This window comes from Bolinopsis microptera, chromosome 8, assembly GCF_026151205.1.
Source record: "Bolinopsis microptera isolate Bmic1 chromosome 8, MBARI_Bmic_1.0, whole genome shotgun sequence".
Lineage (NCBI taxonomy): Eukaryota > Metazoa > Ctenophora > Tentaculata > Lobata > Bolinopsidae > Bolinopsis > Bolinopsis microptera.
Window position 1 is genome coordinate 9,926,811 of NC_087079.1, and position 18,287 is coordinate 9,945,097.

Genomic DNA, 18,287 nt, shown 5'->3' on the forward strand with positions numbered 1-18,287 from the left:
AAAGGGAACAGTCGTAGGAGACCAAGCTAGGCTGGACATTTCTGCAAGATCGATTTGGAATGCTTCAGAGAGGGCATATTTTGATGTAAGGGTATTCCATGCCCCAGCCCCCTCCAATGCAAGCAAATCGATCCCAGCAATGTACCAGTCCCATGAAAATGAGAAGAAAAGATGTTACAATGCAAGGGTTCTGGAAGTAGAGAAAGGAAGCTTCACGCCGTTAGTTTTCTCAACATCTGGTGGAATGGGTGGTGAAGCTGAAAGACTAGTAAAGAAGCTTGCTAGCAAGATGGAATACCACACAGGGCAAAGGTATTCAGATGCTGTTGGATACATAAGAAAGCGCCTTCGTTTCGAAATCCTAAGAACAACAGTGATTTCTCTACGGGGGGACAGAGGTGCGAGAAAGAACTTTGTTGATATAAACAGTTTAGATTTGAATTTGGAGCCACAAGGCAAAGGTTGATATTCAAATTTTTCTCCCAATATTTGAGATAGGGAATATATTGATTTTTTGAAGGGTTGTTTTTATATAGGGTCATTGTGACAATTATGTGCATGTGTATATTGTTTGAATAATTTTATAAGTACTCTCTCTTCAGAGAGATCTTTCTCATCTTTCTCATGCGTCTCAAAAACTTAAAGAATGCAAAAGAAAGTGGGGATTAATAACAAAATCAACTAACCGCAACTATGGTCTAAACGTTTACAGCCTCACTCTCCTCCTTAAGACAATGGTCCTCACTAAACTGTTCTACGCAGCACCTATTTGGCTTCACAAGTGTCTCAATCAATTTAAAAGCTTCTGGAATAAAATAATTCTAAAAATATCTGGATCAGTCCTGAACCCACAAAGGGAATTAACCGAACTTGCTCTCCACCTACCACCACTGGATGTGCAACTCAAAGCTCTCTCGGTTAAATTCATGTGCAAAATACTCACACAAGGTGACAATCTTTCAGCTACCCTCTACCAAGTTGATGAAAGCAGAATACCAAGTTTTCATGTCTTAACAATGTCACTGAAAAAGTACTTCCTTTGGAAAGAAAATAAGTCACACGGAACCAGAATGATAGACCTAACGCAGCAACATTTCAAGGATCTGGCCTATTACACTCAGGCAGACATAATGAGCTACAAAAATAAGATCTGGATTGACAGCATCGAAACAAATCTGCGATGCAGAACTGTCAGTAACAACAAGGAGACCAAAATACTCGGTGTGATCACAAAGATCAAAAACAGTGGGCTGCTCCTAGACAAAAACAACTTTTTATTCGGGCACAACACGAGTAAAAATCTGGACAGCCGAATAATGGACTACATTCACGGCAGCTCACCACTCTTTGCGAATATCCAAAAGATCATGGGTGGTGGCAGTGGTGAGGGCTGTCGTTTCTGTAACAGCTTCATTGATTCTCCCGTACACCAGCTCTTATTGTGTCTGGAGGTGCAAGACACCAGTTACCTGCAACTGAAAGAAGAGCTGGGTGGAGCAGACTCACATTCCTATCTAGATGAAGTGTTAACAAAAAGCAGCACACAAAAAGCATTCATTAGGAGAGTCGAATTTCTTTGGGGACAAAATGATGCTCTCCAGGATTTATCCGACTAGAAAGATCATGAAATAAAGACTCTGCAAACATCTCAGAGAAATATTACCACCATAAAGAACAAAGAGGGAGTATCCTGGACCCCGAAATCCACCACTTTTCTGTACTTTCAGAGGTACCAATGTGGCAGGAAACCAGGGCTCATGCTGCCGCTGAGCTAAAGCAGTAGAGGGGATGGCGGCTTCTCTAGGATCGAACACGTCCTGAAGCAGACCAACACTATGTCCCAACGCACTGGTGTTGGGATGTCTGCCCCCGGTGCCTTCCGGGTCAATAAAGCAGTCAAGCATCATGTATGTTATGTTGAGTATTCTCAACCAACAAATGTGGGAACACCCACGAAAGACCAAAACAGATCTAAAGAGACACTTAACAACATTGGAAAATAGACTTCAATTTGTTTATATAATCTATAAAGCGTATATTATTGCCCACGTTAAGGGGCCTGTTAATAATTTATTAAATTATTAGCTATTTTAGATTTAATAATAATCTCATGGGTACTGTAGATTTTATCTAGTGGCTTAAACGTATTTGAGTCGCAATTAGGATGAGTGACCCTGATGTCAAGAAATGTTCTTTCCAATGGTGCTTGGTTTAATTGGTTCTTATGAGGATGATCTTACCCATTATAAAGCATCTTGAACCTTTGGGATAGAAACTCTTCTTTCTGTTTCCTCAGTTCTTCTTTCTTTTCTTTCATCTTGCCCATATCCAGCTTGGTGATATCAGTGGCGTAACGTTGCCTTTTGGCGTCCCCGCCAAGAAAGCGCCCCCCTGTTGGCGCCCCCTCCACTTTTTGGGCCCCTCCCTAAAATTGAACAAATTAGGTGATTCGTTACAGCGGGGCCCTTCGTTACGCCACTGGGTGATATCCTGGTCTTGTTGGTTGATTAAACTCACAAGATTTTTAGAGAGTGCCACCAGTGGCGTAACCTTGCCTGTTGGCGCCCCGCCAAAAAAGCGGGGTCGGCGGACGGCGGGGCCCTTCGTTACACCACTGAGTGCCACTGAGTATGCATATTCACGAGATGCTATCCTGACGGGATTGGTGATACCTAGGCCTCCACATCGAATAGGGAGTTCAAGGATTTCTCTCTCATGCTGGTTGACAGGGCGACCAAGGAGGGCTGGAGTGAGCACATGCATGACCTTGCTCTCTAGTGGGACAAAGTGCTCTCCAATGTCTGGTATAATACGCATGTAGTATCTCCATCTGTGGCATATTCCTTTAATAAAGGCCAAATAAGCCAGTTGTGGTTCTTTGGTTGCTACATCTACAAGTTGATCAATATCAACTACCCATTTTTCGACATTTTCTTTGATGTAATCTTCCCTGAATTCTTTTGAGCTTACAAGATGGCGTTCCCCGAATGTCGTGATCTTAACTCCCAGGTGTTTAAATAGGGTCTCTGCTTCGTTTAGGTCTTCAGGATTTTTGACAATCAGAATTGTCTTTTTAGCGTTGGCCATTGGGGCGGTACCCATATCTTGGGCATATTTCACAGAGTCTATTCCACCGATGGAGCAGTTGGATGAAGCTTGCACATGCAGAGCTGTTGACTGCATGCCACACCATAATTGCTTCTACATAGGCTTTGAGATCATCTATTATAGGTCTGGTAGCTATGGAATAAAATTGCATTGCTGCAATTATATTAGAATATTCTAATATATTTATAAACATAATAACCTGGTGTCCCCAGGTAAATTAAAGCTTGACACGATTGAGGTTCTATTCTCAAAAAAAGCTTGGATAAACAGAAAATCATCAGAATATTATATAAAAAGAGATTTTTGAATTTTTTGAAGAGAAGCTTTTCTGCTGTCCCCTTGACCAAAATTTTGTGGTTTTGACCAGTGACCAATCAGTGAGGTCGGTGGGAGAGACACGAGTCGAGAAAACTTTTATGCTATGAAAATATTGAATATGTCCATTTGAAAACATTCCCCTTCAACAAATTTAATCCAGTGTTCTCGGCCCACAGGTTCCTCCTATTAAAAAATTTTGATTTTGGTAAATGTGTGCTGACTCCACCACCTATGTATTTAACCTAATATTTAGTGTATTACAGGTAGACATTGACTTAGGTAGGTATTTTTCTCTTAAGGTAGATATTAAGAATTTGGTAAATTTTTTAATTGTATGACTATTTCCATTATTGAAACGTTTTTAATATTTAATTTAAGAGGGTTTTTTTTATATAGGGCTGGTTCACAGTGTGAACAGATTCCAGATTTATGTATTTTTAAAGTGATATTTAATAAATGATTAAAAGAACCAATTTTAAAGCTGTCATAGTAAAGCCTTTAGGTCCAAAAATATACCCATTATGCTCACTTAAAAACAACTCTAAATCAGTAGGCTGTCACTATTAATGCACCACACCGCTCCCTCCACTGCACTAAAATTTGCACTACCATTTACAGGTCAAACCATGACCTGTAAATGGTAGTGGCTTTCGTTAGAGCTGCGAAAATAACTGCAGTTTGGGCTTTGCATTTTAAATTATGTGTTAACGTTCTCAAAGCACATCAGTGTACAGCTATGTAATGAACTTTGCTAATAGAGTTATAAAGCTCAACCAAACCCCCTACATCTGATGAATTAGTTATTATAATTATATTATAATTTCCAACTGAATAGTTTGATATTTTGTTGCTAATAAAATAAAAACTAAACTTATTATCCAGGATGAACTGATGTTGACAATGGAAAGCAGTGTGGCCTTTATCAGCATCATTCAACCTCCATCTCCCCAGGGTACTTGGACACCAATTGTTCCCCCGCCCAAATCAGATATCAACTTCAATTCTGTGGATAAACCTGTTACCACTTACATCAGACCTAGAGATGACAGAAAAATGAAAGCTTTTCCTTGCAAAGAAAAGCTGTTGAAATGTGTACTCTGTGATTACTCTTGCAGGTTTCAGCACGGCATGGATTACCACATGAAGAAACAACACGATAAAGGGGAGAAATTCGAGTGCTTCGAGTGTGGGTACATCTGTAGTTTAAAACAGAACTTGACGCAGCACATGCGCCAGCACACCGGTGAGAAACCGTTTGCCTGCGAGTTTTGTCAGTTTTGCTCCGCATCTAAATCCGGACTCAGATATCACATCAGGACTGTACATGATCAGAAATCCCTTATATCGTGTTCAATTTGTGGTTACAGAGCTTATAATACACACATTCTAACTCAGCATCTTAGAAAACATTCAGGACTCAAACCTTTCAGTTGTGAAATTTGTAGTGCTGCATATGGCAACAAAACTTCTTTGAGATATCATATGAAAAAGAAACATTTGAATGGTGTTGAGGAAAAGAGTGCACTCTTTTTTGAGTCATCCCAAGGCGAGAAGATTAAAATCAGAATACCTAGTTTGAATTTACCAAGCCCTTCAGATTTTCCTAGCAATTCAGATTCGCCTAGCTTTTCAGATCTAACTGGTTTGTCAAATTCAAATTTAAGCTCAGTTAGGGATGATTTAGGTTAAAGGTCAGAAGATATTAACCCGACATAAATCAGAATTAAATTATAGAATTAGGTTTTTGTAATATACAGTAATACCCCGATTTACCGCACCCCTATTTACTGCAAACCCTGATTTACTGCAGCAATTTTTTTTACCCAAATTAGGAATTACCATATTAGTGTGAACAATAAAAACCCCGATTTACTGTGGACCCCGATTCACTGCGGCTTAAATACCTTTCCCCAAACTCCGTGGTAAATCTGGGTTTTGTATGTATCTGGATAGAAGGTGAACCATAAACTTGAAACGTGACAGTGATTCTCCTTTTTATTGTTCACTACTGGAAACTGACTGGTCAATCTCTATCAAGTGATTCACTTCTCCACCAGTATCCAGATTCCAGATATTATATCAATTTCGATCATTATTAAACACGTATTTTCTGCTTATTCTGTAAATTTTACAATTTGTTGCAATAGTTGGCTTCTTGAAGTGTTATAACAGTTATAAAAATGCACATTTAACCAATAAGATCAGTATACCGGCTGCATCACTGTGGCAATTGAGGTATTGGATATTGGTAGCCCTCGTGATCAGTGGCGTAACGTTGGCTGTTGGCCCCCCCCCCCCCCCCCCCACTGAAAAAGCGCCCCCCCTGTCATGTTGGTGCCCCCTCCCTTTTGGCACCCCTCCCTAAAATTGAACAAATTAGATGATTTTAGATAAACTCTCTAAAAAAGTATGTTTCTAGATCAAAACGCGCAGTTTTGCTAGTACCGTAGTTAAGTTCTTCCAAATTGTCCCACATTCAAACGACGATTTGCCCCCCCCCCCCCCCGCACAGCTGGGTCGGCAGGGCCCTTTGTTACGCCACTGCTCGTCACGAGCAGCTCGTGATCCAAGAATCCCATCACTTATTATTTGTGTGCAATCTATAATCACTGTGGAAAATCTGTCACATTTAAAAAATCTCCTTTAATGACTGATACGGTTTTGTTCTCAGCGCCCCCTCCCATTATGGAAATATGTGTAATGTTTATAATCGAATTTCTTACATTTTTTCTTGATCACTGGAATATTTTAGGAATTATGACGAAACTCTACTGATAAGGTAAGTACAAAATCAAAATTTGATCAAATTTCTATGTTGAGCTTTGTAATCTACGAAAAATAACGAGGAGTTTATTAGCTCACAATTATTTGCTGTTATAATGTGACATTTTTGTAATGTTTTTACAATCCCCAGAAATCTATGCGCTGTTGTTCATTTTGATAGATTGTGTCAACGCTGATTGGAGTTGCTCCCAAATCATAACAATACTGTCGAATCTTTCATTTAACCATTTTCTAATGGGCTTTGTACAAATCAAATCAAATCAAATCAAAATATAATGACACAAACATCATCACACATCATCAAAAATATATCTACTAAAGTTTTAAAAATATCTTAAATCTATTGGCCTAAACAACCAAGATAAAATGAATCTAATTTACATACTTTCCACTACTATGTAAGTTAATAAAGCGTTTCTTAGCAACATGAGGATGACACACAAGATATTCATTGTGCTTCTCTTTATTAGTAGCATAATTTAATCCCTCAATCTTTCCTAATACTTCGTCCGAAACATACCAAAAATGAATATCATTTACGGATCCGTTTAAAATAGTCTCTTTTTTGAAAGCCTCTAATCTTATTTTAAAACTTAACACAGTCCCACAATTCTTGACATCCGAGGGGAGTTTGTTCCAATATGGTCTCACCCTCTCCGGAAGAAAAGAACTGTGGACTTTCTTCATTTTACTGCTACTTTTACTGCATCTACTGTTTGATACCAAATTAAGACCAGATCTGCTCATACTGAACAAACCAGCTCCGTAATTGGCCAAACCACTTATCATTTTAAAAGATTCAATGAGGTCCCCACGTATTCGCCGCTCTGCCAGCGTTGTCAAATTGAGGATTTCCAGTCGACGACTGTATGGAAGAGTACCCACCTCGTCAATCAGACGGGTAAACCGCCTCTGGACGCTCTCCAGCTGCAAGATGATCCCCCAACTTCCATGAGCCGCAACTGGACTCCACAATTGAACAAAATTCTCTAAATGGGGTCTTATTAAAGCTTTGTAAATGGATATCATCACAGATTTTTCCCTGATAATCAGATTTCTAACAATCCAACATATCATTCTGTTGGCTTTAGATATTGAAGCCTTAATCTGTTCATTCCAAAGCAGAGAGTTATGGGTTATAACTCCCAAGTCTTTTTCCTGTACAGATTCTGCCAATGTAACTCCATTAAGAGAATAACTTGATCTTGGGTTATCGTTAACATCTAAATGCATTACTGAACACTTAGTAGGATTAAACTTTAAAAGCCATTTACTCTCCCACATCTCTAGTTCGTTCAGATCATTAGCTATAGTTTCATGCTCGGAGGCATTAGCTATAAGCTTAAGATCATCAGCAAATATTTTAACTTTACTTTTAATGTTATCTGGTAAATCATTAATAAATAACACAAATAGTAATGGTCCAAGGACTGATCCCTGGGGAACTCCTGACCATACAATCTTCCACTCTTTACTACTCCTCCTAGTTATAGTGGGCACAGTCAGTTATTAAAATCTTACATCTGGACATAACTCCGGCCATTTTACACATCAGTCTCGATATTATGATTCCTCATATTTGGAGACATTTTGGAGACATTGTCTCCATGGGAATTTCATGGGAATTGGAGGGGAATTAGAGGGGAATTACGTATTATTGATATTTAAGCACTTAAATTAGCTGTATATGGCTTAACTGAGTTCTGGTCTGTCCCTCAAACAAACTAAGACCTTTCACATGCGAAAAGAAGACAAAAAGGGGGGTGGGGAACCATATTTGCCAAAAAAATATGTCAAAATTTTGTTTTCCATAATTCGCCCTAAAACGTCTCCAATGAGTTTGGTTGGCACCCTGGTTGACCTGGAAGTACGTTACCAGTTATTTGGGGCCTTCAGGGGGGAAAATGGGCCGAAAAATGGGCCGAAAAGGGGCATTTTCGGGTGTTTTCAAATTTGAGATTTCAAAGCCAGATTTTCGGCTTTAATTGGCTGGGACATGCCCAAATTGGTGTGGGTGAGTTGCATAGAGGTAGTACAAGTGTGATCCGTTGCAGAAATCCGGGTTCCCAAGATTCAAAATGACTTGAAAAGATTTTGTAAAAAATTGGAGACATTTTGGAATCCATGGGAATTTTTTGGAGACATCCATATTTCGCCCTAAAACGTCTCCAATGAGTTTGGTTGGCACCCTGGTTGACCTGGAAGTACGTTACCAGTTATTTGGGGCCTTCAGGGGGGAAAATGGGCCGAAAAATGGGCCGAAAAGGGGCATTTTCGGGTGTTTTCAAATTTGAGATTTCAAAGCCAGATTTTCGGCTTTAATTGGCTGGGACATGCCCAAATTGGTGTGGGTGAGTTGCATAGAGGTAGTACAAGTGTGATCCGTTGCAGAAATCCGGGTTCCCAAGATTCAAAATGACTTGAAAAGATTTTGTAAAAAATTGGAGACATTTTGGAATCCATGGGAATTTTTTGGAGACATCCATATTTCGCCCTAAAACGTCTCCAATGAGTTTGGTTGGCACCCTGGTTGACCTGGAAGTACGTTACCAGTTATTTGGGGCCTTCAGGGGGGAAAATGGGCCGAAAAATGGGCCGAAAAGGGGCATTTTCGGGTGTTTTCAAATTTGAGATTTCAAAGCCAGATTTTCGGCTTTAATTGGCTGGGACATGCCCAAATTGGTGTGGGTGAGTTGCATAGAGGTAGTACAAGTGTGATCCGTTGCAGAAATCCGGGTTCCCAACATTCAAAATGACCTGAAAAGATTTTGTAAAAAATTGGAGACATTTTGGAATCCATGGGAATTTTTTGGAGACATCCATATTTCGCCCTAAAACGTCTCCAATGAGTTTGGTTGGCACCCTGGTTGATCTGGAAGTACGTTACCAGTTATTTGGGGCCTTCAGGGGGGAAAATGGGCCGAAAAATGGGCCGAAAAGGGGCATTTTCGGGTGTTTTCAAATTTGAGATTTCAAAGCCAGATTTTCGGCTTTAGTTGGCTGGGACATGCCCAAATTGGTCTGGGTGAGTTGCATAGAGGTAGTACAAGTGTGATCCGTTGCAGAAATCCGGGTTCCCAACATTCAAAATGACTTGAAAAGATTTTGTAAAAAATTGGAGACATTTTGGAATCCATGGGAATTTTTTGGAGACATCCATATTTCGCCCTAAAACGTCTCCAATGAGTTTGGTTGGCACCCTGGTTGATCTGGAAGTACGTTACCAGTTATTTGGGGCCTTCAGGGGGGAAAATGGGCCGAAAAATGGGCCGAAAAGGGGCATTTTCGGGTGTTTTCAAATTTGAGATTTCAAAGCCAGATTTTCGGCTTTAGTTGGCTGGGACATGCCCAAATTGGTGTGGGTGAGTTGCATAGAGGTAGTACAAGTGTGATCCGTTGCAGAAATCCGGGTTCCCAACATTCAAAATGACTTGAAAAGATTTTGTAAAAAATTGGAGACATTTTGGAATCCATGGGAATTTTTTGGAGACATCCATATTTCGCCCTAAAACGTCTCCAATGAGTTTGGTTGGCACCCTGGTTGATCTGGAAGTACGTTACCAGTTATTTGGGGCCTTCAGGGGGGAAAATGGGCCGAAAAATGGGCCGAAAAGGGGCATTTTCGGGTGTTTTCAAATTTGAGATTTCAAAGCCAGATTTTCGGCTTTAGTTGGCTGGGACATGCCCAAATTGGTGTGAGTGAGTTGCATAGAGGTAGTACAAGTGTGATCCGTTGCAGAAATCCGGGTTCCCAACATTCAAAATGACTTGAAAAGATTTTGTAAAAAATTGGAGACATTTTGGAATCCATGGGAATTTTTTGGAGACATCCATATTTCGCCCTAAAACGTCTCCAATGAGTTTGGTTGGCACCCTGGTTGATCTGGAAGTACGTTACCAGTTATTTGGGGCCTTCAGGGGGGAAAATGGGCCGAAAAATGGGCCGAAAAGGGGCATTTTCGGGTGTTTTCAAATTTGAGATTTCAAAGCCAGATTTTCGGCTTTAGTTGGCTGGGACATGCCCAAATTGGTGTGGGTGAGTTGCATAGAGGTAGTACAAGTGTGATCCGTTGCAGAAATCCGGGTTCCCAACATTCAAAATGACTTGAAAAGATTTTGTAAAAAATTGGAGACATTTTGGAATCCATGGGAATTTTTTGGAGACATCCATATTTCGCCCTAAAACGTCTCCAATGAGTTTGGTTGGCACCCTGGTTGATCTGGAAGTACGTTACCAGTTATTTGGGGCCTTCAGGGGGGAAAAGCCAACTTAAGCCGAAAATCTGGCTTTGAAATATGGATGTCTCCAAAAAATTCCCATGGATTCCAAAATGTCTCCAATTTTTTACAAAATCTTTTCAAGTCATTTTGAATGTTGGGAACCCGGATTTCTGCAACGGATCGCACTTGTACTACCTCTATGCAACTCACCCACACCAATTTGGGCATGTCCCAGCCAACTAAAGCCGAAAATCTGGCTTTGAAATCTCAAATTTGAAAACACCCGAAAATGCCCCTTTTCGGCCCATTTTTTGGCCCATTTTCCCCCCTGAAGGCCCCAAATAACTGGTAACGTACTTCCAGGTCAACCAGGGTGCCAACCAAACTCATTGGAGACGTTTTAGGGCGAAATATGGATGTCTCCAAAAAATTCCCATGGATTCCAAAATGTCTCCAATTTTTTACAAAATCTTTTCAAGTCATTTTGAATGTTGGGAAACCGGATTTCTGCAACGGATCACACTTGTACTACCTCTATGCAACTCACCCACACCAATTTGGGCATGTCCCAGCCAATTAAAGCCGAAAATCTGGCTTTGAAATCTCAAATTTGAAAACACCCGAAAATGCCCCTTTTCGGCCCATTTTTCGGCCCATTTTCCCCCCTGAAGGCCCCAAATAACTGGTAACGTACTTCCAGGTCAACCAGGGTGCCAACCAAACTCATTGGAGACGTTTTAGGGCGAAATATGGATGTCTCCAAAAAATTCCCATGGATTCCAAAATGTCTCCAATTTTTTACAAAATCTTTTCAAGTCATTTTGAATGTTGGGAACCCGGATTTCTGCAACGGATCACACTTGTACTACCTCTATGCAACTCACCCACACCAATTTGGGCATGTCCCAGCCAACTAAAGCCGAAAATCTGGCTTTGAAATCTCAAATTTGAAAACACCCGAAAATGCCCCTTTTCGGCCCATTTTCCCCCCTGAAGGCCCCAAATAACTGGTAACGTACTTCCAGATCAACCAGGGTGCCAACCAAACTCATTGGAGACGTTTTAGGGCGAAATATGGATGTCTCCAAAAAATTCCCATGGATTCCAAAATGTCTCCAATTTTTTACAAAATCTTTTCAAGTCATTTTGAATGTTGGGAACCCGGATTTCTGCAACGGATCACACTTGTACTACCTCTATGCAACTCACCCACACCAATTTGGGCATGTCCCAGCCAACTAAAGCCGAAAATCTGGCTTTGAAATCTCAAATTTGAAAACACCCGAAAATGCCCCTTTTCGGCCCATTTTTCGGCCCATTTTCCCCCTGAAGGCCCCAAATAACTGGTAACGTACTTCCAGATCAACCAGGGTGCCAACCAAACTCATTGGAGACGTTTTAGGGCGAAATATGGATGTCTCCAAAAAATTCCCATGGATTCCAAAATGTCTCCAATTTTTTATAAAATCTTTTCAAGTCATTTTGAATGTTGGGAACCCGGATTTCTGCAACGGATCACACTTGTACTACCTCTATGCAACTCACCCACACCAATTTGGGCATGTCCCAGCCAATTAAAGCCGAAAATCTGGCTTTGAAATCTCAAATTTGAAAACACCCGAAAATGCCCCTTTTCGGCCCATTTTTCGGCCCATTTTCCCCCCTGAAGGCCCCAAATAACTGGTAACGTACTTTCAGATCTACCAGGGTGGCAACTTTAAATGTCCTCCCTGGTGTATTAGCACAGTTACAATTTCTTTTTATCTTGGAAATCCGGTTCCCAACTATGTTTTTCGATGAATTTAAGAATTAAAATTTTTGGCATATTTCACCTTCACTATCCTTTTTCACCGGTTCAAAACACTTTCCTGTCATATTAGAACTAATAATTGTAAGATATATCAGTTTTAGGCTGTTTTGGGCGAAATCTGAAATTGAGAAAATGTCTCCATTTTGAGGAATCATTATATGTCAGTCTCCCGCGCGCGAACGCCGCGTGCATCAAGAATGAGTAAAGTTTACATTGCGCTACACCACGCGTGTTTTTAATTTAAAAAAGGAGAAATTATACTGGCGGGAAGTTTTTCGTCCACCTCTAACCCACTACTTCCGTCAGATAGCTGATAAGGGGAAATCCGACTACTGGGCTAGCAAACTCGTAAGTTTGGTGTATGCTAGTTAGTTTTTGTAGAAACGGAGTCAAATCAATCTCAAGACAAGGATTTCATTTCAAACCTTTCAAGGTACCCTACAACGTACTACTCATTAGTTTTGCTTGTAAACTTGTTGGATCCTTGATTGCCTAACATGTTGAAACATTCTCCGAGATATCTTCAGTGTAATATATTTGTAAACTGTAACAAAATCCAGGCGGAAGTTCGAGCAATGTCGTCATCTGATGAAGCAGCTTCGGCGGCTCCCAAGGGCAAGGCCAAACCCGGGAACAAACGCATGAGCATCGAGCGTATATATCAGAAGAAAACCCAGCTGGAACACATTTTGCTGAGACCGGACACTTATATTGGGTCCTCTGAGTCTTACAATCAGGTTCGTTTCAAATTCACATTTGTAGTAGTAGTGCAGTAAAAATAGCAGAATTAGATATAAATTTGGAGCCAGTTCTTTAAACTGGCTTACTTATACTACTTAAAGGGTGTTCAAGGGTTTTCTATTGAATTTCTATTGAATTTTATATAGGGTAATTGTTATATTATGTGTATATTGTTTGAATAATTTTTTAATTTCAAATTCACATAATTTCAATAGTTAGTAAGGATACTGGGATAATGGATGTCTAGTAGTCACTTCTGCCAGCTGCCTAATTATATAATATGCCAAAAGCATATTATATAATTAAAATAACTAATTCACAGCAAATGTGGGTCTACGATGAGGGTATCGGTTTTAACTTTCGTGATGTAAGCTACGTCCCTGGACTCTACAAGATATTTGATGAGATTCTTGTCAATGCGTCTGACAACAAACAGAGAGACCCTAATATGAAGCGGATCAAGATTGACATATCACCGTAAGTTTCTCATTACTTACTTCTTACTTATTTAGCTTCCATTCTTGATTCTTGGATAGAATTATTTAACAGTTATCCGGTAGCCGCGACAACAAAAACAGTTGTCATAACAATGATTTAAACAAGTATCTGACTTAACTCGAAAATCTTTACAGGGAAGATGGCAAGATCTGTATTATGAATGACGGCAAAGGAATCCCGGTTGAAATGCACAAGGAGCACGAAATGTTTGTACCAACCTTAATATTTGGACATCTTCTCACCTCGTCGAACTACGACGATTCTCAGAAGAAGGTAAATTAATCGTAAAACTGGCTCTGATTTAGATCAGACATGTCAACACCCGCGGCTAATCCGGTAACTTTAAACTCAAAGGATATGTTTTAGAACTCTCGTACTGAAAGTTTCTTAAGAATATTTGAACCTAAATAAGACAGAATAAATAAGGGTTTACAAAATTAGAAAACAAATATCCATTATTTAAGGTAACAAGTGAAGAAGCTCTAAACCCGAATTTATGTGTCTCTCATTAACTCTTATCAGTTTAATTAACCTTCAGGTGACTGGCGGAAGGAACGGTTTTGGAGCTAAACTGTGTAACGTTTTCAGTAAGAGCTTTCTGGTAGAAACATCTAGTAAAAGTAGTGGAAAGTAAGTTATTTTATAACCTTGTTGTATTTTGAACATCAAGTTTTTAATTATTATCAACATTATTATTAGACATTTGCAAAGTATCGAGTATGATTATTATCATTGAATACAATTTAATTATTCGAACCGGACTTCAGGTATTTTAAACAAGAGTGGAAGGATAATATGAGTAAAGCTGGTAAAATCACCACAGCCACCAATAAAGCTACCGACTTTACAAGGGTGAGAATGAGCAACATTTGGGGGTGCAGGGGAGAGAAGTTTACCTAAATGGCAGATTATACAAAACTTGACTTAGTAAGTCACAGTCTTAACTTAGTCCCAGGTGTCAATGAATGGCAGATTTCTAAGTCATAAGTAAACCCAAAGTAATTATCACTTTATTCCCTCAGATAACGTTTTATCCTGATTTGGCGAAGTTTGGTATGACCATGCTTGAGCGGGACACAGTGGCCCTGATGAAACGTAGAGCTTACGACATTGCTGCTACTAGCCCTGGTGTCACGGTGGGTTCACGGCTGGTTTTGTTAGTTAGTTTGAATGTTAAATGAGACTGATAACTAAATCGTCAGATGATAATTATGTTAGCTTAAATCGACTTCACTTTTCCTCTTTTTAGTATTATTAGCTAACGTTATTCGTTAATTAAACCTTCGCAAAAGAGCAAAAGCTGTCCACGCAAACGCTTAACTAATTCTACAATCTCAAAGGTTGAATTGAACGGGGAGAAGCTTCCTATCAAGACATTCAGGGACTATTGTAACTTGTACATAAACGCGAGCAAGACTGACGAGGCGGACGAAGAGAATAAGAAATTGAGTCTAGTGTACGAGAAAGTCAACCCTCGGTGGGAGGTTAGTTATTTTTATCCTACTCTCGCTACATCTCCCCTACATCTTCCCTACATATTCCCTACATATTCCCTACATCCTCCCTAAATCTTCCCCACATCTTCCCTACATCTTCCTTAAATTTCTAACACTATAATCTGTTCGTCTGGCTGCGGGGAGAAAAAAATACTTTCGAGGAAATAATAATTTGAAATATCTCAGATTGCACTGGGTACAAGTCAAAAAGGGTTCCAACAAGTCTCCTTCGTCAACTCCATTGCAACCACCAAGGGTGGCACCCACGTCGACTACGTTTCTCAACAAGTCGTCACTAAAATCCTGGCTGCTTGCCAGAAGAAGGTCCAGTTTTTGATGTTTACCGTTCAAATTTTACATCGTTTACTACGACTGCAGTTCGTGGTGATGCGCTCATTTATTCGACCATGAATTTAATTTTTGACCACAGAATGTCACCGAGATTCCACTCACTCTTCATAAGTTCAGAAGTAGGAACTACGACTGAAGTAGGAACTATGACAGAAGTAGGAACTATGACTGAAGTAGGAACTATGACAGAAGTAGGAACTATGACTGAAGTAGGAACTATGACATAAGTAGGAACTATGACTGAAGTAGGAACTCTGACTGAAGTAGGAACTATGACAGAAGTAGGAACTATGACAGAAGTAGGAACTATGACTGAAGTAGGAACTATGACTGAAGTAGGAACTATGACTGAAGTAGGAACTATGACTGAAGTAGGAACTATGACAGAAGTAGGAACTATGACTGAAGTAGGAACTATGACAGAAGTAGGAACTATGACTGAAGTAGGAACTATGACTGAAGTAGGAACTATGACTGAAGTAGGAACTATGACTGAAGTAGGAACTATGACTGAAGTAGGAACTATGACTGAAGTAGGAACTATGACAGAAGTAGGAACTATGACAGAAATAGGAACTATGACTGAAGTAGGAACTATGACAGAAGTAGGAACTATGACTGAAGTAGGAACTATGACTGAAGGAGGAACTATGACCGAATATCTGACAGTTCTTGTTCCAGGTACCTAAAGGTGGGGTGGAGATAAAGCCTGCTCAGGTTAAACAACACGTGTTTCTCTTTATTAACTCTCTTGTGGAGAACCCGGCTTTCGACTCTCAGACTAAGGAGAACATGACCCTCAAAAAAAGTAAGCACCGATTTATTCTTATTAGGAGAAAAGATTCCACGGTAGTGGGACCTGGCAGTTTAAAGGTACAAAATAATAACAACGTTTGATCGATGATAATAAAAATCAAATTAGACAATTATACGACATTCAAACAAGAACCCTATTTAAAAAAACTTCTTTACAAAACGTCATTACAAATTGAACCCTTTATTAATTTAAAATGTGTTATTAAAATCTTAATTGAACATTCCATTTGGTAATCCCAAGTAATATATATATATTATATATAATAATAGTTGTATAAACTTGATCCTTGATGACAGTTAGGTTGGTAATGGTTGATCACAGGGCGCTTGAACCTGTGAATAGGATGCCTCCCATTCAGTCCTGTCAGGTGGATTGGAGAGGAGGGAATCAAATGTGTATAAATCTCCAGTGTTGTTAGCCGGCTTGATGCCGAGCAGAGAACAGAACAGATTGTAAAGCTCCGTGTTCATCTTAAGAGGTCTGTCTTCAACTCCAGGCACCTCTCTAAACCCCGGACCAGACACCCTCGCGTGAGCGTACATTTTGGGGAATGTGTTGTCATATCCGTGGCCGCCAGCAAGATAGTCCCAGGATGATATCACCACACCATCATCCCCAATAAAGATAATATCCGGTAATCCCTCTTCCTCCAACCCACACATCTGAAACCTGTTGTCAAGAGCAGCCGTTTCAACAGCCGATAAACCAGTCATCCCACTACTTTGCAGGAACCGGTTCAAATCTCTAACGTCCTCGGCTACACTTCTGTTTTGTTTCGAGTACCACCAAGGAACTTCCCCTTGGTAAAACAACTTAGCTTTGTCTCTGATCAACTTTGGAAGTTGGTATCTCCGTTTGTGGCTAGTCATCCCATGATCAGATGTTATAATCAGGTTGTACTTCCTGTTGCCTAATGCTGATTTCAGTAGACTGATCCTTCTCTCCGCAAGGTCTATTATCTCCTGAACAGTTTCATTATCAGTGTTATCATTCCTGTGGAGCGAGTGATCCGGTTCGTTCGAGTATAACATGTACAAATCACACCTCGTCCTGTAATCTCCATCCATGTTCTCAACCAGTCCCTGAACTGTCTGCTCAAAAGTATGAACACGATACCCGAACTCTATGTCCGGGATTAGTCCGCCGTAGTCAGCGCCCGATCCTACCCACGTGTCGATGTAAGACCTTAAACCAGCTTTTTTGGCAGTGACCCAAATCGGTTCTCCTTTGAACCAATCAAAGTCCTCGTTTTGATTATCCTCGTACCGAAACTTGAGGTTCCTTTTTTGGTTGTAAAACCCGTTGTTGACAATTCCATGCTGGGTGGGGTACAGACCCGTGGCTATTGACATGAAGTTAGGAAAGGTTTTTGTAGGGAAAACTGGTTGAATAGGGAATATGTTGGAATCTCCCGAAGTTTTATTACCATACTGTAGATAATGTTGGTGGGAGTAGCCATCTACACCAAAGATGATAAGAGGAACTCTTTCGTCGACCACGCTTTTCGCTAACACATTTTTTATCAGGAGAACATAAAAGATGAGTCCTAACATCTTTTTAAACAAACAAGGATCAAATTGTTTAACGTTACAAGAAAAGAGAAAAAATTCTAATCGATTATTTCCTTATATTATTTCTTTATTCATGATTAGCCAATAATTGAAATATTGAATTAAGTGATAAGGGGTCATTCACATGTACTTCGTAATCACTGAGAAAGGGGGTTTCCAACGCTTATGAAATTTTATCAAAATAGATATTAGATATGTGTAATACTGATTATGGAGGGAGAGGGGGTTACAAATTAGCCAAAAATTTATTACGTAATAATATAGGAACAACCCGCTTTTGGTCGATATTTTTAAGGATCCCGTGAAAGATTAGCTGATAATTAAATTGTCCACTGAACTGGAAACAAGAAGTAGAAAGTTTTTTCGTCGAATACTTTCAAAATGTTCCCCATCTGAAAAAGTCCGTGTTGAGAATTCGAAAACAAAATTGACACCAGAATGTGAAGCATCACCATTCCGGAAAGTACTAGAACCGGTAGGAACCCTCTCAGCTGCTTCCCCGGTAGACACGATCCTTGTAGAGCAGGCAGTCCAAAGAAATAGCGGACAGATCTGGACTTGGTGATGAGGTA

The 18,287-nt window shown here is 40.0% G+C and overlaps 2 protein-coding genes across 3 annotated transcripts in view; one reads left to right on the top strand and one right to left on the bottom strand.

The window, feature by feature from the left end:
* The first annotated feature begins 6,166 nt into the window (after positions 1-6,166).
* The window catches only part of LOC134819317 (DNA topoisomerase 2-alpha-like), a 29,761-nt gene continuing 17,640 nt past the window's right edge, over positions 6,167-18,287 (top strand). Inside the window, exons 1-11 of one of the 2 annotated variants that reach the window (XM_063829212.1) lie at positions 6,167-6,205; positions 12,548-12,589; positions 12,802-12,978; positions 13,305-13,459; positions 13,615-13,753; positions 14,019-14,110; positions 14,248-14,332; positions 14,503-14,616; positions 14,821-14,964; positions 15,163-15,300; positions 16,009-16,135. In XM_063829212.1, coding sequence (XP_063685282.1) covers positions 12,817-12,978; positions 13,305-13,459; positions 13,615-13,753; positions 14,019-14,110; positions 14,248-14,332; positions 14,503-14,616; positions 14,821-14,964; positions 15,163-15,300; positions 16,009-16,135 — 1,156 coding nt within the window. In that variant the 5' untranslated portion in view covers positions 6,167-6,205; positions 12,548-12,589; positions 12,802-12,816. Of the gene's footprint in view, positions 6,206-12,547; positions 12,675-12,801; positions 12,979-13,304; positions 13,460-13,614; positions 13,754-14,018; positions 14,111-14,247; positions 14,333-14,502; positions 14,617-14,820; positions 14,965-15,162; positions 15,301-16,008; positions 16,136-18,287 lie in introns of both variants that reach the window. The other variant, XM_063829211.1, reaches the window with a different exon arrangement.
* On the bottom strand, positions 16,351-17,757 carry LOC134819318 (ectonucleotide pyrophosphatase/phosphodiesterase family member 1-like). The gene has a single exon (XM_063829213.1). The coding sequence runs from the start codon at positions 17,695-17,697 to the stop codon at positions 16,441-16,443; it is 1,257 nt and encodes a 418-aa protein (XP_063685283.1). The 5' UTR covers positions 17,698-17,757; the 3' UTR covers positions 16,351-16,440.